Source organism: Acanthopagrus latus, chromosome 3 (genome assembly GCF_904848185.1).
Source record: "Acanthopagrus latus isolate v.2019 chromosome 3, fAcaLat1.1, whole genome shotgun sequence".
NCBI classification, from domain to species: Eukaryota; Metazoa; Chordata; class Actinopteri; order Spariformes; family Sparidae; genus Acanthopagrus; species Acanthopagrus latus.
Window position 1 is genome coordinate 5,428,225 of NC_051041.1, and position 13,874 is coordinate 5,442,098.

General features: G+C 41.4%; 1 protein-coding gene across 5 annotated transcripts; it reads left to right on the forward strand.

Annotated features, from left to right (window-relative positions):
• Window positions 1-4,277: 4,277 nt before the first annotated feature.
• Window positions 4,278-12,656, forward strand: mbpa (myelin basic protein a). 5 transcript variants are annotated; one of them, XM_037092990.1, is made up of 7 exons: window positions 4,278-4,543; window positions 6,529-6,624; window positions 7,062-7,088; window positions 8,560-8,580; window positions 10,651-10,734; window positions 10,846-10,866; window positions 11,426-12,656. In XM_037092990.1, exons 1-6 carry the CDS (start codon window positions 4,424-4,426, stop codon window positions 10,846-10,848), a joined length of 351 nt encoding a protein of 116 aa, XP_036948885.1. In that variant the 5' UTR covers window positions 4,278-4,423; the 3' UTR covers window positions 10,849-10,866; window positions 11,426-12,656. The 5 variants fall into 5 exon arrangements, with proteins under 5 accessions (XP_036948885.1, XP_036948882.1, XP_036948887.1 ...); XM_037092987.1 differs by lacking the exon at window positions 10,846-10,866; XM_037092992.1 differs by lacking the exon at window positions 8,560-8,580.
• Window positions 12,657-13,874: the final 1,218 nt, after the last annotated feature.

A 13,874-nucleotide genomic window follows, 5' to 3' on the forward strand; every position in this document is an offset into this window, starting at 1 on the left:
ATCAAGGAGGGTATTTTCAATGCTGCACCCCATTTCCTCACCTTCACCTCAATAATTGATTCCAGTGATAACAAACGTAGCATGATGACTTGGATTTTGTAGCTAAGTCTCCATGTGAAAATGACCGGCCATTCAATTTCACAGTGACAGGAGACAAGATGGAGCCGGGTCGTGCAGGAATGTATCTTTCATAGATTTCCAGCAGTGCAAAAATTAAAATGTTTTGTTGTTGTTGTTGTTGTTGTTGCTGAACAGCAGGTTTTTTTGTTGACACTGGAAAAGTAATCATTTATACAGGAGAAAAACAAACTCCTCCACATCCTTCTTTGACTATTTTTAGCTCGAGTGAACTTCAACACTCTGCAGCTGAATCTGTGACGGCATCAAATTCCTGCACTCGATCATGGACAATTCAGGAGCCATCAAACTGTTTTTACTCACTGATGTAAAACAAGGCTGAGACTGAGACTATAACTGCCAGAAATAGTCTTTTAGGAATTATGTACAGTTATAAAAAATACATTGTTAATGTAAAAATGTTATCGCAAATACGTAATGGTGAAAAAGTGACAGGACAACTAGTCAAACAGAAAGTTCATTTTTGGGTAAAACATGAAGCCTGAAATTAAATCTTTTATTTTTGAGACTGGATTTTATTTCACATATCTGATCGTGTAGTTGATGCAAAGACAGGACAGGAAAAAAGTTACTTAAAGAAAAGCATCAGTGTACTTTCTCCTATCTTCTGACTGTTAAATCAGAAATGTTTCTACGTAAGGGAAACCAACTCTGGGCTCCTTTTTGACTATTTTTAGCTCGAGTGACCTTCAACACTCTCTGCAGCTGAAGTAACGGCATCAAATGAATTCTTACACTCTCATTTACTCATTATTGTGAAAAAAAAAGCCTAACATATGTTCATGTTCTGCACACGTGATGGAACAGAGGCCGGCTTTCTTCCTCCATCTCTCCAGCAGCAGATTCAGCTGCCTGTCTCGGTGGGCGTCTTTGGTCTACATCAACATTCCTGCCGGGGTTCAAGGATATCTCCCGTGTTTGTGTCCCACAGCTCTGTTGCATGGCCGCCATTGTTTCCCCCTGCGCCCAGCCTCGACCTTCCAGCCGCAGGAACAAATCCAAGACTCTTCTGGACACGAGGGCACAAGCAGTGTGGTCAGCCCACGATCTGCATTCCTGTTCCCTACCTCTGTCAGGCCCGTGGGTGCTGCGCCGAGGGCCCGGCCCTGCAGGGCAAACAGACAGAGCACTGTGTACAGAGCAGAGTGGACAAACATGTCTCCCTATGAGTCTTTCCCCCTTTTATCTGTTTATACAGGAAGCTGGGCAGCCATGTTGGCTCCATAGACTCGGGCGCCCATGTTTAAAATGAAAGTTTCACCCACTGTCATAGTCGGGATTCCTCAGCAGATGAGTTCAGATAAAGGCCTCAAGTCCGTTTTTTACGAGGATTTGCGTTTTCCCTGAGTAATTGTGTTTAATTTTTGTGAATGAGCTGTGAGTCCTGTGGTTGTTGAAAGACGAGTAATTTTCCAATTAGTTTGTATTATAAGGACTAACAGTTGGTTTACGACGTGGTGCTGGATGTTGGTTCAGACGATTCACCAAACACTGAAACTACATGTGATGTGAGTAACGTCATGTTGTTTTCCACTGAATAACATAAACTACAAAAGTATGTAACTTTTCTCACTGCAATAAACAATAAATATGGATTTACTCAAAATAAATACCTTCAGACAGTTTAGCTTTTTAAAATTAATAATTCTACTTTATAATTAGAATTAATCGAGCTTGAAAATAACTTTTTTGTCGTGTTTCCAGGCTGAGAAAAAAAAAAAAGCTTAAAGCAACAAGACCTGACCATTGAGTTTTTTTTATTTTATTTTCCTTTTGGAGACAAACTGGACTACTGCTATTAACAGAGGGCGCCAAAAATCGAACCAGCAACCACAAATTCCACTTCTAGCTGGGAATCGAACCGACAACAGTCCAATTATTGTACGACCCAGTCTATCTCCTGAGCCGCGACCGACCTTTGGCTACTGTGTCCACAGACATGACTACTACTGCTCCTGCTACCCAGGGAATCAAACCAGCAACGTTCTGATTACCAACCTTTCTGCCATTACTGCTACCTGTAACCTTCCACTTACTGATCTCACTGCTACTTGGAGAAGCTGAGAACTGAACCGGCATCCTTCTGATAACCGGACGACCCGCTCCACCTCCTGAGCCACACAAGCGTACGGCTGACAAGTGTTTTGTTTCCTGAGTGACGAACATTTCTGTGATCCAGATTTCCTCCTGTGTTTTATCATGTGCCGTAACAGAATAATATGAAAACATGCTGCTGCACTGACGGTTTATGCAACATGGGCATTTTTCAAATAACAGAGTGTTCTTTGTAACGTGCGCTGGGCTTCATCTGAGGGAAGAAAAAAAATAGGTCCTGATACATCCAGCTGCAGCGCCGACATCAGCGGGGGACTGTCGACGAGAGGAACATGATTAGAGCCTGAAGCATTGTCCTGTAATGAAGCTCAGCGGCACCACAGCATGACGGTGGAGGAGCAGCTCCTGTTCAAAGCCTGTGTCTGTGTCTTCAGGAGATATTTCACCCAAACCAGAGCGTGACACTTTTCTATTTACTATCTCATTTCCACATTTAACATATACCGTTCATCTGTGAGAGCCTTTAGATGGAAAGAAGGTCAGATGTTAAGCTGTTAGCATCAGATGAAACATGGACGCCACGAACATTTGATTGATTTGGTGCCACTGGACTTAACATTTCACTTGTATTTCGCTTATTTAACAGGACAAAAACACAGTTCTGAAATGTTACACAGTTCTGTAACTTCCACCATCCTCCTGCTTCCACTTGTCACAATGCTCTGTGATATAAAAACAGCTTCATCCGTTGACACACTTTGCTTCTCTAAAAGTAACTTTCTGACTTTGAATAAGAAAAACAGCTCCAACAAAAAGGCATCTGTTCCAAAATATTAATATTCTGATGCTGCATGGGTGTTTTCTAACACAACTTACCCTGCAACAGATCCGGCTTTGTTCACCGGCTGCTGCGGCCGCCGCGGGCGACACAACGCGTGCACGACTCTCACAATGTTAAAAGTTACACAGTTATTCAAGGATGTTTGAAATTGTGTGTCCAAGGCACAACGACAGAAACCCTCACAACACAATAAATGTTGTGCTGGAGCAGACGAGTACACAACAATCTTCTCTCAAGGTTTGCAGACTCTTTGTCATGAATCGATCAAAGGGCCACATGAGGTACAAACTTTAAATCACTTCAAACATTTTGTCCCTGTTAGCTTAAAAGTTAGCACGGCAGGTCTACTTCTGGCTAATATTTTAGTAGTTTTGCATTTTCACCATTACATTGCTAACATGTTGGTGTTTTGCAGGTTTAACACACAATTGTGTTAGTTTGGTTTGTTAGCATGCAAATATTTGCTAATAGGCAATAAGCTAATTAGCACCAAACACTGTTTCTTAGCTATCGTTTAGCTTTTTGCATGAAATAGTACTTTAACATTGTTGACAAAAGTAAGATTAAGCCTACAGCTAGGAATGAATGTCACTGACTGAACAGGTTACTGAGCCGGGAATCAAACCAGCGACCATATATCGGACAAACTGGAGATTTCAACCATCCCTAAAATATCAAGGTAAAAAACTGGGAATGGGACTGAGCCAGAGACAAGTAGCCAAGATATTTCTGTCCAAAACACAACTTTTGAAGCTCTGTTAGTCATAAAGCTCTGAGTCACAGAGCTGTTTTGAACGTGCCAAGTCACCACCACTTTATTCCATCGCTGTGCAGACGCAGATCGTTGGCTCGCGTCTCCACACAGGCTCGCTCTTTCTTCTGGGCCTCTCCATATGTTAATCTGGGTGACTGTACGTCTAATTTAAACACCGTCCGTTAAGAAAATATATGAGTCCGATTCAACAATGGATCACAGTTGTGCGGGCTGCTTTGCATCAGGGTGTGCGAGTGCAGACTCAGAGATAACCCTTGTTGTCCCTGCGGCCGGGGTGAAGCAGATGGGGACAGGAACAATGGCCGGGCCCTTGCGGAGGGCGGCAGTGACTGACACAGACACTGAAGCTCTGAAGAATGCCTGGAACCGAGCCAGAGCCACGGACCTCACTGACTCTCCAGCCTCACCGCACCCACCCTGACCTGACCCTCCTCATGTCCCATGGTGCCCCGGGAGCGAAGGGGGGAACAACACCTTCAAAGACGCGTCAGAAAGAGCTGCAAACGACACTGACGGAGCTGCAGAGACGGGTGTTGGCACCGTGGGCAGTCTTGAAGAGGAGTACTCAGTAGATACAGAAAGGTCAACTCCACCCAGCCTCAGCGAATACTAGCATGGCTACAGCGAGCACCTCAGGGCAGAGCACCTTCGGGCTCGGGAGGAAAAAGAAGAACCCCGGTCTCATGGATCAGATTAGCAAGTTCTTTGGAGGAGACAAAAAGAAAAGGAGCAAGGTGAGTATTGATGCGTCTGAATTTTAAAGAGGTAGTTCAGGAGGGTTTTTTTTTTTGCCTTTTAAAACTAAAATACTGAGCTATGACTTTTGTTGAATTTGGAATTTGCTTGCAACTCCAGTCAGTGGCTTAAAACTCAAAAAGAAATCCAGTTCCTCCATAGAAGCGCCTGATTTTTCTGATACATGAATTCTGAAGACTGTTGACTGTTTGTTGATATTGCATGAAAATCAAAATGTCAGCGCTTCATAATCTAGGGAAATAACCCTTTTTTATTTATACGACAGCTCGAAGATATATATCATAAAGATATTATCCACTGAGTTTGTAAAAATTGTAATGGAATTTAAGATGCAGAAGAAATTCCTCAACCCATCAAGGAACACAAAAAAGGCTTGATAATTTGGAATACAACAGGAAAAGACAACTCAGAACTGCCTTTTGTGGAGTATTCTGCAGATATAATGCCATACATCAAGCAAAAAAGGAATTGCAAGTTGAATTCTTTACAGTTTTTTAATTAGAAAGGTAAAATAAAGAATGAATCCATGTATTCAACATTTTCTACTGCCCACAAGAGCTGCCAATAATGGAAAAAAAATCAGGGCTTCACATACTAAACATGTAGATTTACGTCTTTACTTTCAAACTCACTTGTCGTTTGTTCTTACCAGCCGCGAAAAGTATATTTCTTAGTTTGGGGCTTTGCCCGCAGCTGAAAGGATTCAGAGAGATTCTGTTTAAAGAACCAGTGAGAGTTTATTTCCCAAACCAGAATCTTCTTGATTGTGATCTGAGTTTGCCGATTACCTTCATTCCTCTTTGATTTTAAGCGAATCATGCCGCCTGGCCTGTCGTGTATTTTGTGAGACGCAACACAGGAAAAGAAACTTCATTCTCAGAATTTGATAATAATATGATTGCGATTGTTTGACTGGGACCAAAATGATTGAGAGGCTGTGATAGTTAAGATGCTGAATTTTACAGGTCTTTTTTGTCAGAAAATTTGCTTCTTAAATCGTCAAAAAGTGTCGCCCTGGGATTGTAGGATTGTGGGATTATAAATGTTATAGCATCATTATTGTATATTTTTCTAATCTGCAGTCATTCATCAGTTCACATAATTAAAAAAAAAAAAACATTCTGTCATCTGAGTTTATAAGTTAAAGAGTAAAACATAAAGGGAAAACGGAAACCAAAGCTAAATGCGCAGCAGATGCACCATCACTAAGATGCAGGTAAATTGAGTTTGTAATGTGAGGCTGGCCCTGAGCTGCAGATAGGAAAACCTCAGACGGACAAAACCTCTTTCAAGATCCAGACTGAGTGCGGTGTGATGGGAGGGGCCCTCAGGAGTCAGACCGCCTTTCATCTCACACGAGCATCTGCGGCACAATCTACCACAGATCGCAAATATATTCAGGTGGATGAAGATCTCTTCTTCCATCACGTGTTACAGGCTTTCTGTCCTGCAAAGACAGATATCTATACGTGAGAGGTATCATTTTTAGGGCACCGATGGCAGAAAACACACAGAAATTACGACCAACCAAACAGCGAGTCTGTGGTCAGACTGCAGGATGAATCAGCCGTCGGCAGAGATTGTCAGATGAATCTCTTCAATGTGTACAAATAGTCGATGACCTCAGCCTTCACCTTCTTACTCCGCTTGTGTTGTATTTAATGATTAATTCTCCAGGCTTCATCTCCCTCGCACATTATGTGACTCTCCACTCAGCAGGGCCTTGAACCTATTATAATGACTGTAATCATTATATAAGGAGGAACGGCGCAGCCAGCACACGCTTTCAGGAAATAACTGATGTCTGTTTCGAGCTCATGCCGAGCTAATCCATCATGAATATACTGTATGAAAAGATTTTAGCTGCACGGTGCTGATGCATTTTGATGTGACTCCCGTGTGATCCGACAGCAGCTTTACTCCATCTTGTCAACATTAACTTGACCTCTGTTGGTCCTCACAGGGGTCGTTCAGGGGTCATTCTGCCTCCTCGCCCCTGCAGTCCTCCACTCGCCGCAAGACCAACGAGAATGCTGTGGTGCATTTCTTCAGGAGCTTTGTAAGTTTCTCTGAAAATATTTCCTAAATAACCGCTTATACACATGTTGATCCATGTACATAAAGTCACTTGCTAACATCCTGAGTTTCATCCAAACAGTGTGATGTATTACTCAGAGCAATTCAGAACAAACAACAGACCATTTTCCTCCAAAGTCGAACTGTCAGTTTTCCTTTTGATTTGCTTTGGATCCGACTTTTGGCATAAAAAAGCCCGGCAGCGTCTCAAGAACAGCGCGCTGAACTGTTTTCCTCGGCTCTCTCACAGATTACAAAGCTGCGTGACTCGTTCATTTACATAAAAAAAAGGGGGACGGGAGAAGGGTTCAATCAGCGGCTCAATCATCTGTTTGTTTCACAACAGAGTTTTGTTGTTCTGCTCTCCTGCCCTGCCCAATCAGTCATTCTGTCATTTGTTTGTTGCTTGGTGTCTCTCAGGTTTCCTCCCCTCGTCCTAAATCCAGGGTGAGTCTCACTTTTTCACAATATCTTCCTTTTTGTTGATCATTCCAGGGGTGAAGATGCAGAGATGCACTGATAATTCACAAGAAGACTTCTGATCCCTTTTTTAGTCGTGACTAATGGTCTCCATCATTTGTCAAATTGTCAGATTCAAACAGCTGAAGTTTCTTGAATGATGTTTTAGACTTTTTATTGGATATCCACTTCAGGGTTCACTGGGTACCCTGGGGTAGTTTTTTGGGGGGGCTTTAGGCCATCATGTGTGGTACTTATAACTTTGGCACCATCCAGTGGTAGGAGGCCTATCACATAAAATGCTATACAGCAACTAGCACTGTTGCTATCCCCTCCCTCAGTGGATCTGACCTGAAGACAGTCAAATGTTTACGAACAAAAATGCCGGCCATCAATAAAATGAGTATGATGCTATAGTCATAGCCTAGGTTTGTATGTTAGCATGTTAACATTTGCTAATACGTACCAAACACTAGTCAAGCCAATTATCAGTGACCGTAGTTTCGAGCAAATGTTTAGCTATTAACATTACACGCTACTTAAGCTAATTAGCACTAACATTGGTTTTTAGCTCATATTTGGCTATTAGCACATAAAACTAGTTTAATATTAGCTAATCAGCAACAAAAACTAGTTTAAAGCTAATGTTTAGCAATTAAAATTAAACGCTAGTTTAGCCAATATGCAGTGACAGTAGTAGTAGTAAGCAAATGTTTAGCCATTGGCATTAAACACTACTTTAGCTAACCAGCACTAACAATGGTTTTCAGCTAATGTTTAGTTACTGGCACGTTATACTATTTTAGCTAAAAGCATTTAACATTAGCTTAGTAAATTATCTCTAACAATAGTTTTCAGCTATTAGCTATTAGCACTAAATATCAGTTTAGTTAATTAGCACTAAACAATGGGCTTTAAAGCTCATGTTTACCTATAAGTAGCAACTAAACGGTAGTTTATCTGATTACGTGTAGCAGTAAAAACTAGTTTAAAGATAATATTTTCAATATAAGCAACCCTGCTGGAAAAAAAACTAGCATAAACCAGCACCAAAACACAACACGCTGGTCTTGCTAGTGACTGGTCACCAGCAAAACCAGCATATGTTGTGTTTTGGTGCTGGTCTATGCTATTTTTTTTTTTTTTTTCCAGCAGGGTTGCTTATATTTAAAACTAAATGATAATTCTACTGTATATAGATGGAATTACATTTTCTAATTGACCAACCAGTGGGTCACATGACAAACCTGGGGGGCCACAGTGTTACGTTGGAGAAGTCACTCTTATGTACAACAACTGATGCGAAAAACCGAAAAAATGTTGTTGGCTGGTTTTAGGGAAGTACACACCTCTTTAGTTTATTAACCATCACATCATGGCCTAATCTCGCCTTCTTATATCTTTGATGCCACCACACTCTCATCTCATCATGTCACTGTCTGTTTCTTTTCATCTCCAGTGGAGAGACGTCTTGGGCTTGGTACGTCACACAACCTTCCCCTCTCCAGTCAAACAGTAGCCCCACTGCTGACTGAACCTGTGTGTGTGTGTGTGTGTGTGTGTGTGTGTGTGTGCAATAATCCCATTTCTGTCTGCAGAAAGCTCGTCTGCAACGTCTTGTTTGTGTGCAGTGCACCTGCTACCTAACCTTCACGCACCTCCCGTCTCGTTCTCTGGTTTGTGCCTTGAAGAAGAAATACATCTTTTGTACCCCAGCATGTGGATTTAGCACACATTCAAAAGGAGGGATGATTCACCAGTGTTTACACACAGACGCTGAAAGCTCCGACAGCTCACACTTCCACAGAAAAAAACATTCTCATCCACTGATTCATCGGTTGAAAGATATTGATTTATTCATTATTGACACATCAAGTATTGGCTTATTGGTAAATTGATTTTCTTTGCTTCAATCCAGAGCGACTCACTGCTTCTGGATGACTTTGAAACTGCTCAACTATTTATGAACCACAGCCGGTAAACATATTCTCTTAGGACCTCTCGGCCTGCATCATCTCACGCCTCCTACTCCTCCTCTCTTTCACAACTCTCGTTCTCTGTAACACCTCCATCCTCTCTGAGCCAGAGATGACTCACCGAAACATCTGTTTTGACATCTGTTTTGCCTTTCCGGACGGCCACTCGTGTGTCATTCGGCGGTCATTGTCCACCTGTGTGTCAGTCTTTACCTCGTCCTTGCCATCCATTCTCTTCCTCCTGAAGGTTTCCTGAGTCTGGGCCTGTCACATGTTCATGTTTTTCCTCCGTGTCTCCATCACGTTATTCTCTCAAAACAACACAGACGACTCATCCGCACCACACTGCTGCTGCTGTTGCAGGGAAACCACAATACCTGCCGTTTGTTGTTTTGACCTGCAGCTTAGGTGCAGTAAAAGTTAAAATAAGGTTATGGATTTAAACAATTTATGACCTTTCAAGCAGGTCTCATCAACCTGCGTTCAAATAACATGACTTTACACTTCCAAGTTACATGCAATTTTTGTGTGCAGGTGATGCGTCAGTCCTTCTCCTTCTATGGAGAGCAGATCTGTAGTCGGGTGATTGCACAACGACTGAACAGATCAGTTGCCACTGACTCCTAAAACAACATAATTGTTAGAATATACCAGCAACAGTGTACCTGACCTTCGTCGTATGCTCACAATCAGGTTGAATCAACAAAACTACTTGGCTAGGTTTAGGCAAACATTGTGGTTTGGCTTAAACTACATTATTTATGCTACTTTAGTTACAAATGCACTTAAGTTACATACGTTACTGCAGTTTTTATGTCTTTACAGTCTTTTTTCTACGTCGCTTGACTTCCTCCTTTGCTACCTGAACAATGACTACAGCCACTAGAGGTCGCCGTCTAACAAGAAAATACAGGTCGTTATAAGTTGCTTTCACAGTCGACCTTTTTCTAGTTTGAAAAAGTCAACGTTGCCTCTCAGTTTCTCGTGGGACACAAACACCAGCCTCCAACCATCAGCCCCAATGTCCATCCACATTTTTGACATGTGGTCTATTTTAGTCTGTTTAAGTTAAACCTAATTGGATCAGTGTATCACCTGCATGCAAAATTGGAATTTGGTCTTTGTAATGTGCTGCACATTTAAAACTCAGTGGAAACATAGATCCATACACAGAACGATTGGCTGATATCAATGCAGTTAAAGAAGATGGAAGAAAGATAAAGAGATATATGTACAAAATGTCCAACAAGTGCAGAAGTTTGGGCAGCAGTGAGGAAGTATGCAGTCTTTTCCTTATATCAGGACACATTATTTGTAGATGTGTTGTGTGCATTTTGTCCAACAACAGCAATAATTGTGCCCTCTATAACATATTTAAGCAACTGTTTCGGGCATTTTGTGAAAGAAGTCGGAGATCTCTGACGCTCTGAGACTGAATGTTCCTCATCTTGTTAGAAGTACAAGGCCATCGATATAAAACAAATTAACTGTCTGGTTAAAGGTTAGACCATGGCGGAGCAGCAGCGCCCTGGTTTCAGGTCTCCATCTGTGCTTATAGAGGCATTTTTTTCTAGGCCTCGTCACCGCGTGCTGAGAGCACAAAGTCGCCGGTCAGAAGACGCAGAGACCAAAGCACACTGTCCAGACTCTTCAACCTGGTGAGCTTCTACCACACGTTTGAATCCTTGTTTCGCCCTGATTTTCCTACTTTTGCACTGTAAAACTGGGCTTCACAAAACGCTGTTTCCTGTCTGTGTTTAATGCTGCAGTGATGCTCTCGTCAGAGATCAGTGAGTAATGAATCAAAGCAGCATAATAAGTCATCCTTTTGGTTCAGTCATCATCTTTCATCAACACGCTTTCACAGCCACGGGGAGGATGAGGGACACTGTGAGAAGCGTTCTGACTTTTCTCTCTCAGTTCTGATCTTAATCTCAAATCTGACTTTTTCAAAATCGGAGTTTAAATTCAGAATTGAGGTAAAAGTCAGAAGTCAGTTTTTCTCTTTACAGTGGCTCCAATCATCTTCCATACACATCAGCCTGTCATCATAATAAACTAATGAATTAAAGAGCAACATTTTCATTTTTTTTTTACATCTAAACACAGATATTAAATTTCTCCCATTTGTTTTCATTGATTCGTTTTCTGCAAATGCCATCTACCTCGACTCGCTTGAGGCTTTACTTTCAGCGTGGATGGTCTCCTTCACTCCCAATAAATGTGAAGCAACTGACAATCAAACCTTTCAGCAACCACAAAAAAAAAAAAAACCCAACCACACGTTCATCTTGCATGTCAGAACAGATGTTTTCTCAGCCTTCATCATCCTCTTCCTCTTCTCTCCAGGGAGACACCAAGTCCCGTCCACCCCCTAAACGCTGGAGCACCATCTTCTAAGCTCTCCGCCGAGGACCAAGCCGCAGATCCAACGCCAACGGGATGTGACAAAGAAGAAGAAGAAGAAGAAGAAGAAGGAGGAACAGATCTGCAAGCGGCGGACTCACAACCTCAAGAAATGTTAACACACTAACAGCGGCCTCCTGTATGTTTAGACAAGTGACACCGCGTCATGAAATCCACCATTTGTAGGTGTTCACTGTCTCTTTAATCCTGCTCCTCAGCGTATCTCGTCTCAGTCATTATGTAGCTGTAAAAAACACAAAATCACCCATTCAAGTATCTTTGGTCTGATGGTGCTACTGTCTGCTGTCTGAGGTCCGTGCGTGGCAGATGTTTTATATTTCGTCTCCCGTCATCTGCATTTTTGTACACGAGTGGCGCTTTGTGTATCTCGCAGACTCTCACACCAAACAAGCCTTTTTTTTTGTTTGTTTTGTTTTGTTTTTCGTACGTGAAGTCTAGACGGAGTGTTTGTGTGGTCGCTGTGCTCGAGTGAAATGTATGTCGCAAAAAAATAAAATAAAGGAAATGTATCTGAAAAAACACAACTGGGAACCTTCAGTGTTTGAACTGCGTGGACTCTAATGTTGGTTTTCTATGTAACACTTTTGTTTCATTACGCTTCAGTGGAATTAATAAAAAAACAAAAACATGTACAGTATGACGTCATCCAAAGCGCCCTTTTCAAATGCACTGTTTAAACTAAATAATACAAACAAAACAAAACCGACTGGTCTGCTCTCTTTTCTTTTACCTGTCCGCATCTTAAATTAAGTTTGAAGTTTTGATGTTATTCGTGTTGCATGTAGAAGATGATAAATGTTAGTTGTATCTGATGGTCAGACAGTAAGTGGTTCTTGGTGGAGGCACTCGGATGGTCGAGAAGGAGGAGGAGGAGTTTTGGGACAGCATGTTGATTTCAAAAAGTTCTGACGTGTATTTTACATTTTGTTCGCGATAAATTACATCCCGATGCTCTGTCTGTATGTTCACTCTCACTAAATTCTCAAAAGAACTGTAAAGGTGTTGTTTTTTTGTTTGTTTTTTATTCTGAGGTTGCTGACGTGTGGTGGTGCTACAGGACTAGGAACTGATACTTCGAAAAACTGAGTGTTTTGTTTCCTCTTAATGTAAAAACTCTAACTGGAAATAAACACGTCTTCTTCTGACAAACCTGTCTCCTTGGTTGCATCTATTTTTCAGCCAAACTGACCAATCAGCCAGATAAATTCGACGTGGATGCCATTGATTTTTAAGTAGTATTACACAGCAACTTGTCAAAAAGTTTCATACATTTTACGTTTACATTTAGGGCATTTAGCAGATACTTTTGTCCAAAGCGACTTACAATAAGTACATTTGTCACAAGAAAGAAACCACGATGTATCACCGTAAACTGAATAAAAAAAGGAAAAAATAGAAACAATTTCGGAAGCCATCATCTGAGCATCGTAGCTGCTATTTATCAAGGATACCTTAAGTGCATAAATGCATAATGATTTAAGTGTGAAGGATTTTACACAGCTGACGTGGTTGAAACTGATCGAAAACACTCAGCTTCAACAGTTTCACAACAATTTACCCAGAAAGTATCTAGACAAGATTAAATATTTCTTCTTACTCACCAGCAGTAGTTTCACAGCTTCTGTTCCCTGGAAGAAATGTAACAGGCCTCCTGGTTTATTTCCTGGTTATGCACAAGTATCCTAAAAAAAAAAAAAAATGCATGCATGCATGCATGTTGAAACACACTAAAACCCAACATACCTACAGTTTGTCGTCTGACTTCTGAAGAAGAAACCCCTCCAGGACATGAAAGAACAGACTTCAGAGAGCAGGTTCACCAACTTCACAGGAAATAACCTAACAAAAAAAAACTGGAAAGAAACGTCCGTAATACAAAAAAACATTTCAAACTTCAAAACCAACAGCAGCCAACATTTCTGACATCTGATCAAACAAGTCTTGGTCTCACACACACACACACACATTGCTGTCATATTATTCTATTAGTTATTATTTATTATCTATTAAATCTTTCCAGTCTATCCCAAAGAAATTAGAATGACATACAGGAACAAGAGAGTGGTATGTGGGTAACCGTGATGCTGCAACATCTCTGAAGCAGCCTAAAGGTTTACTGTACAGCTGAATAACTGAAGAGGGAGGAAAAAAATAAAGTATGTTACTAAATCAGCCTCCGACTAAACCCTTGATCCACCGCTGGAAACACTCCCACACACATCTTGAAATATCCTCTGGAGGCCAATCATCCATCTCAGGCAACGATCCCGAAAGAGCTTAACCCCATCGAGCTGTACATGCTGTTCTACATATAATCACACACTTCAAGATACTCAGAGGTGGGAAAAATAATGTTTCTCATCATCAGAAC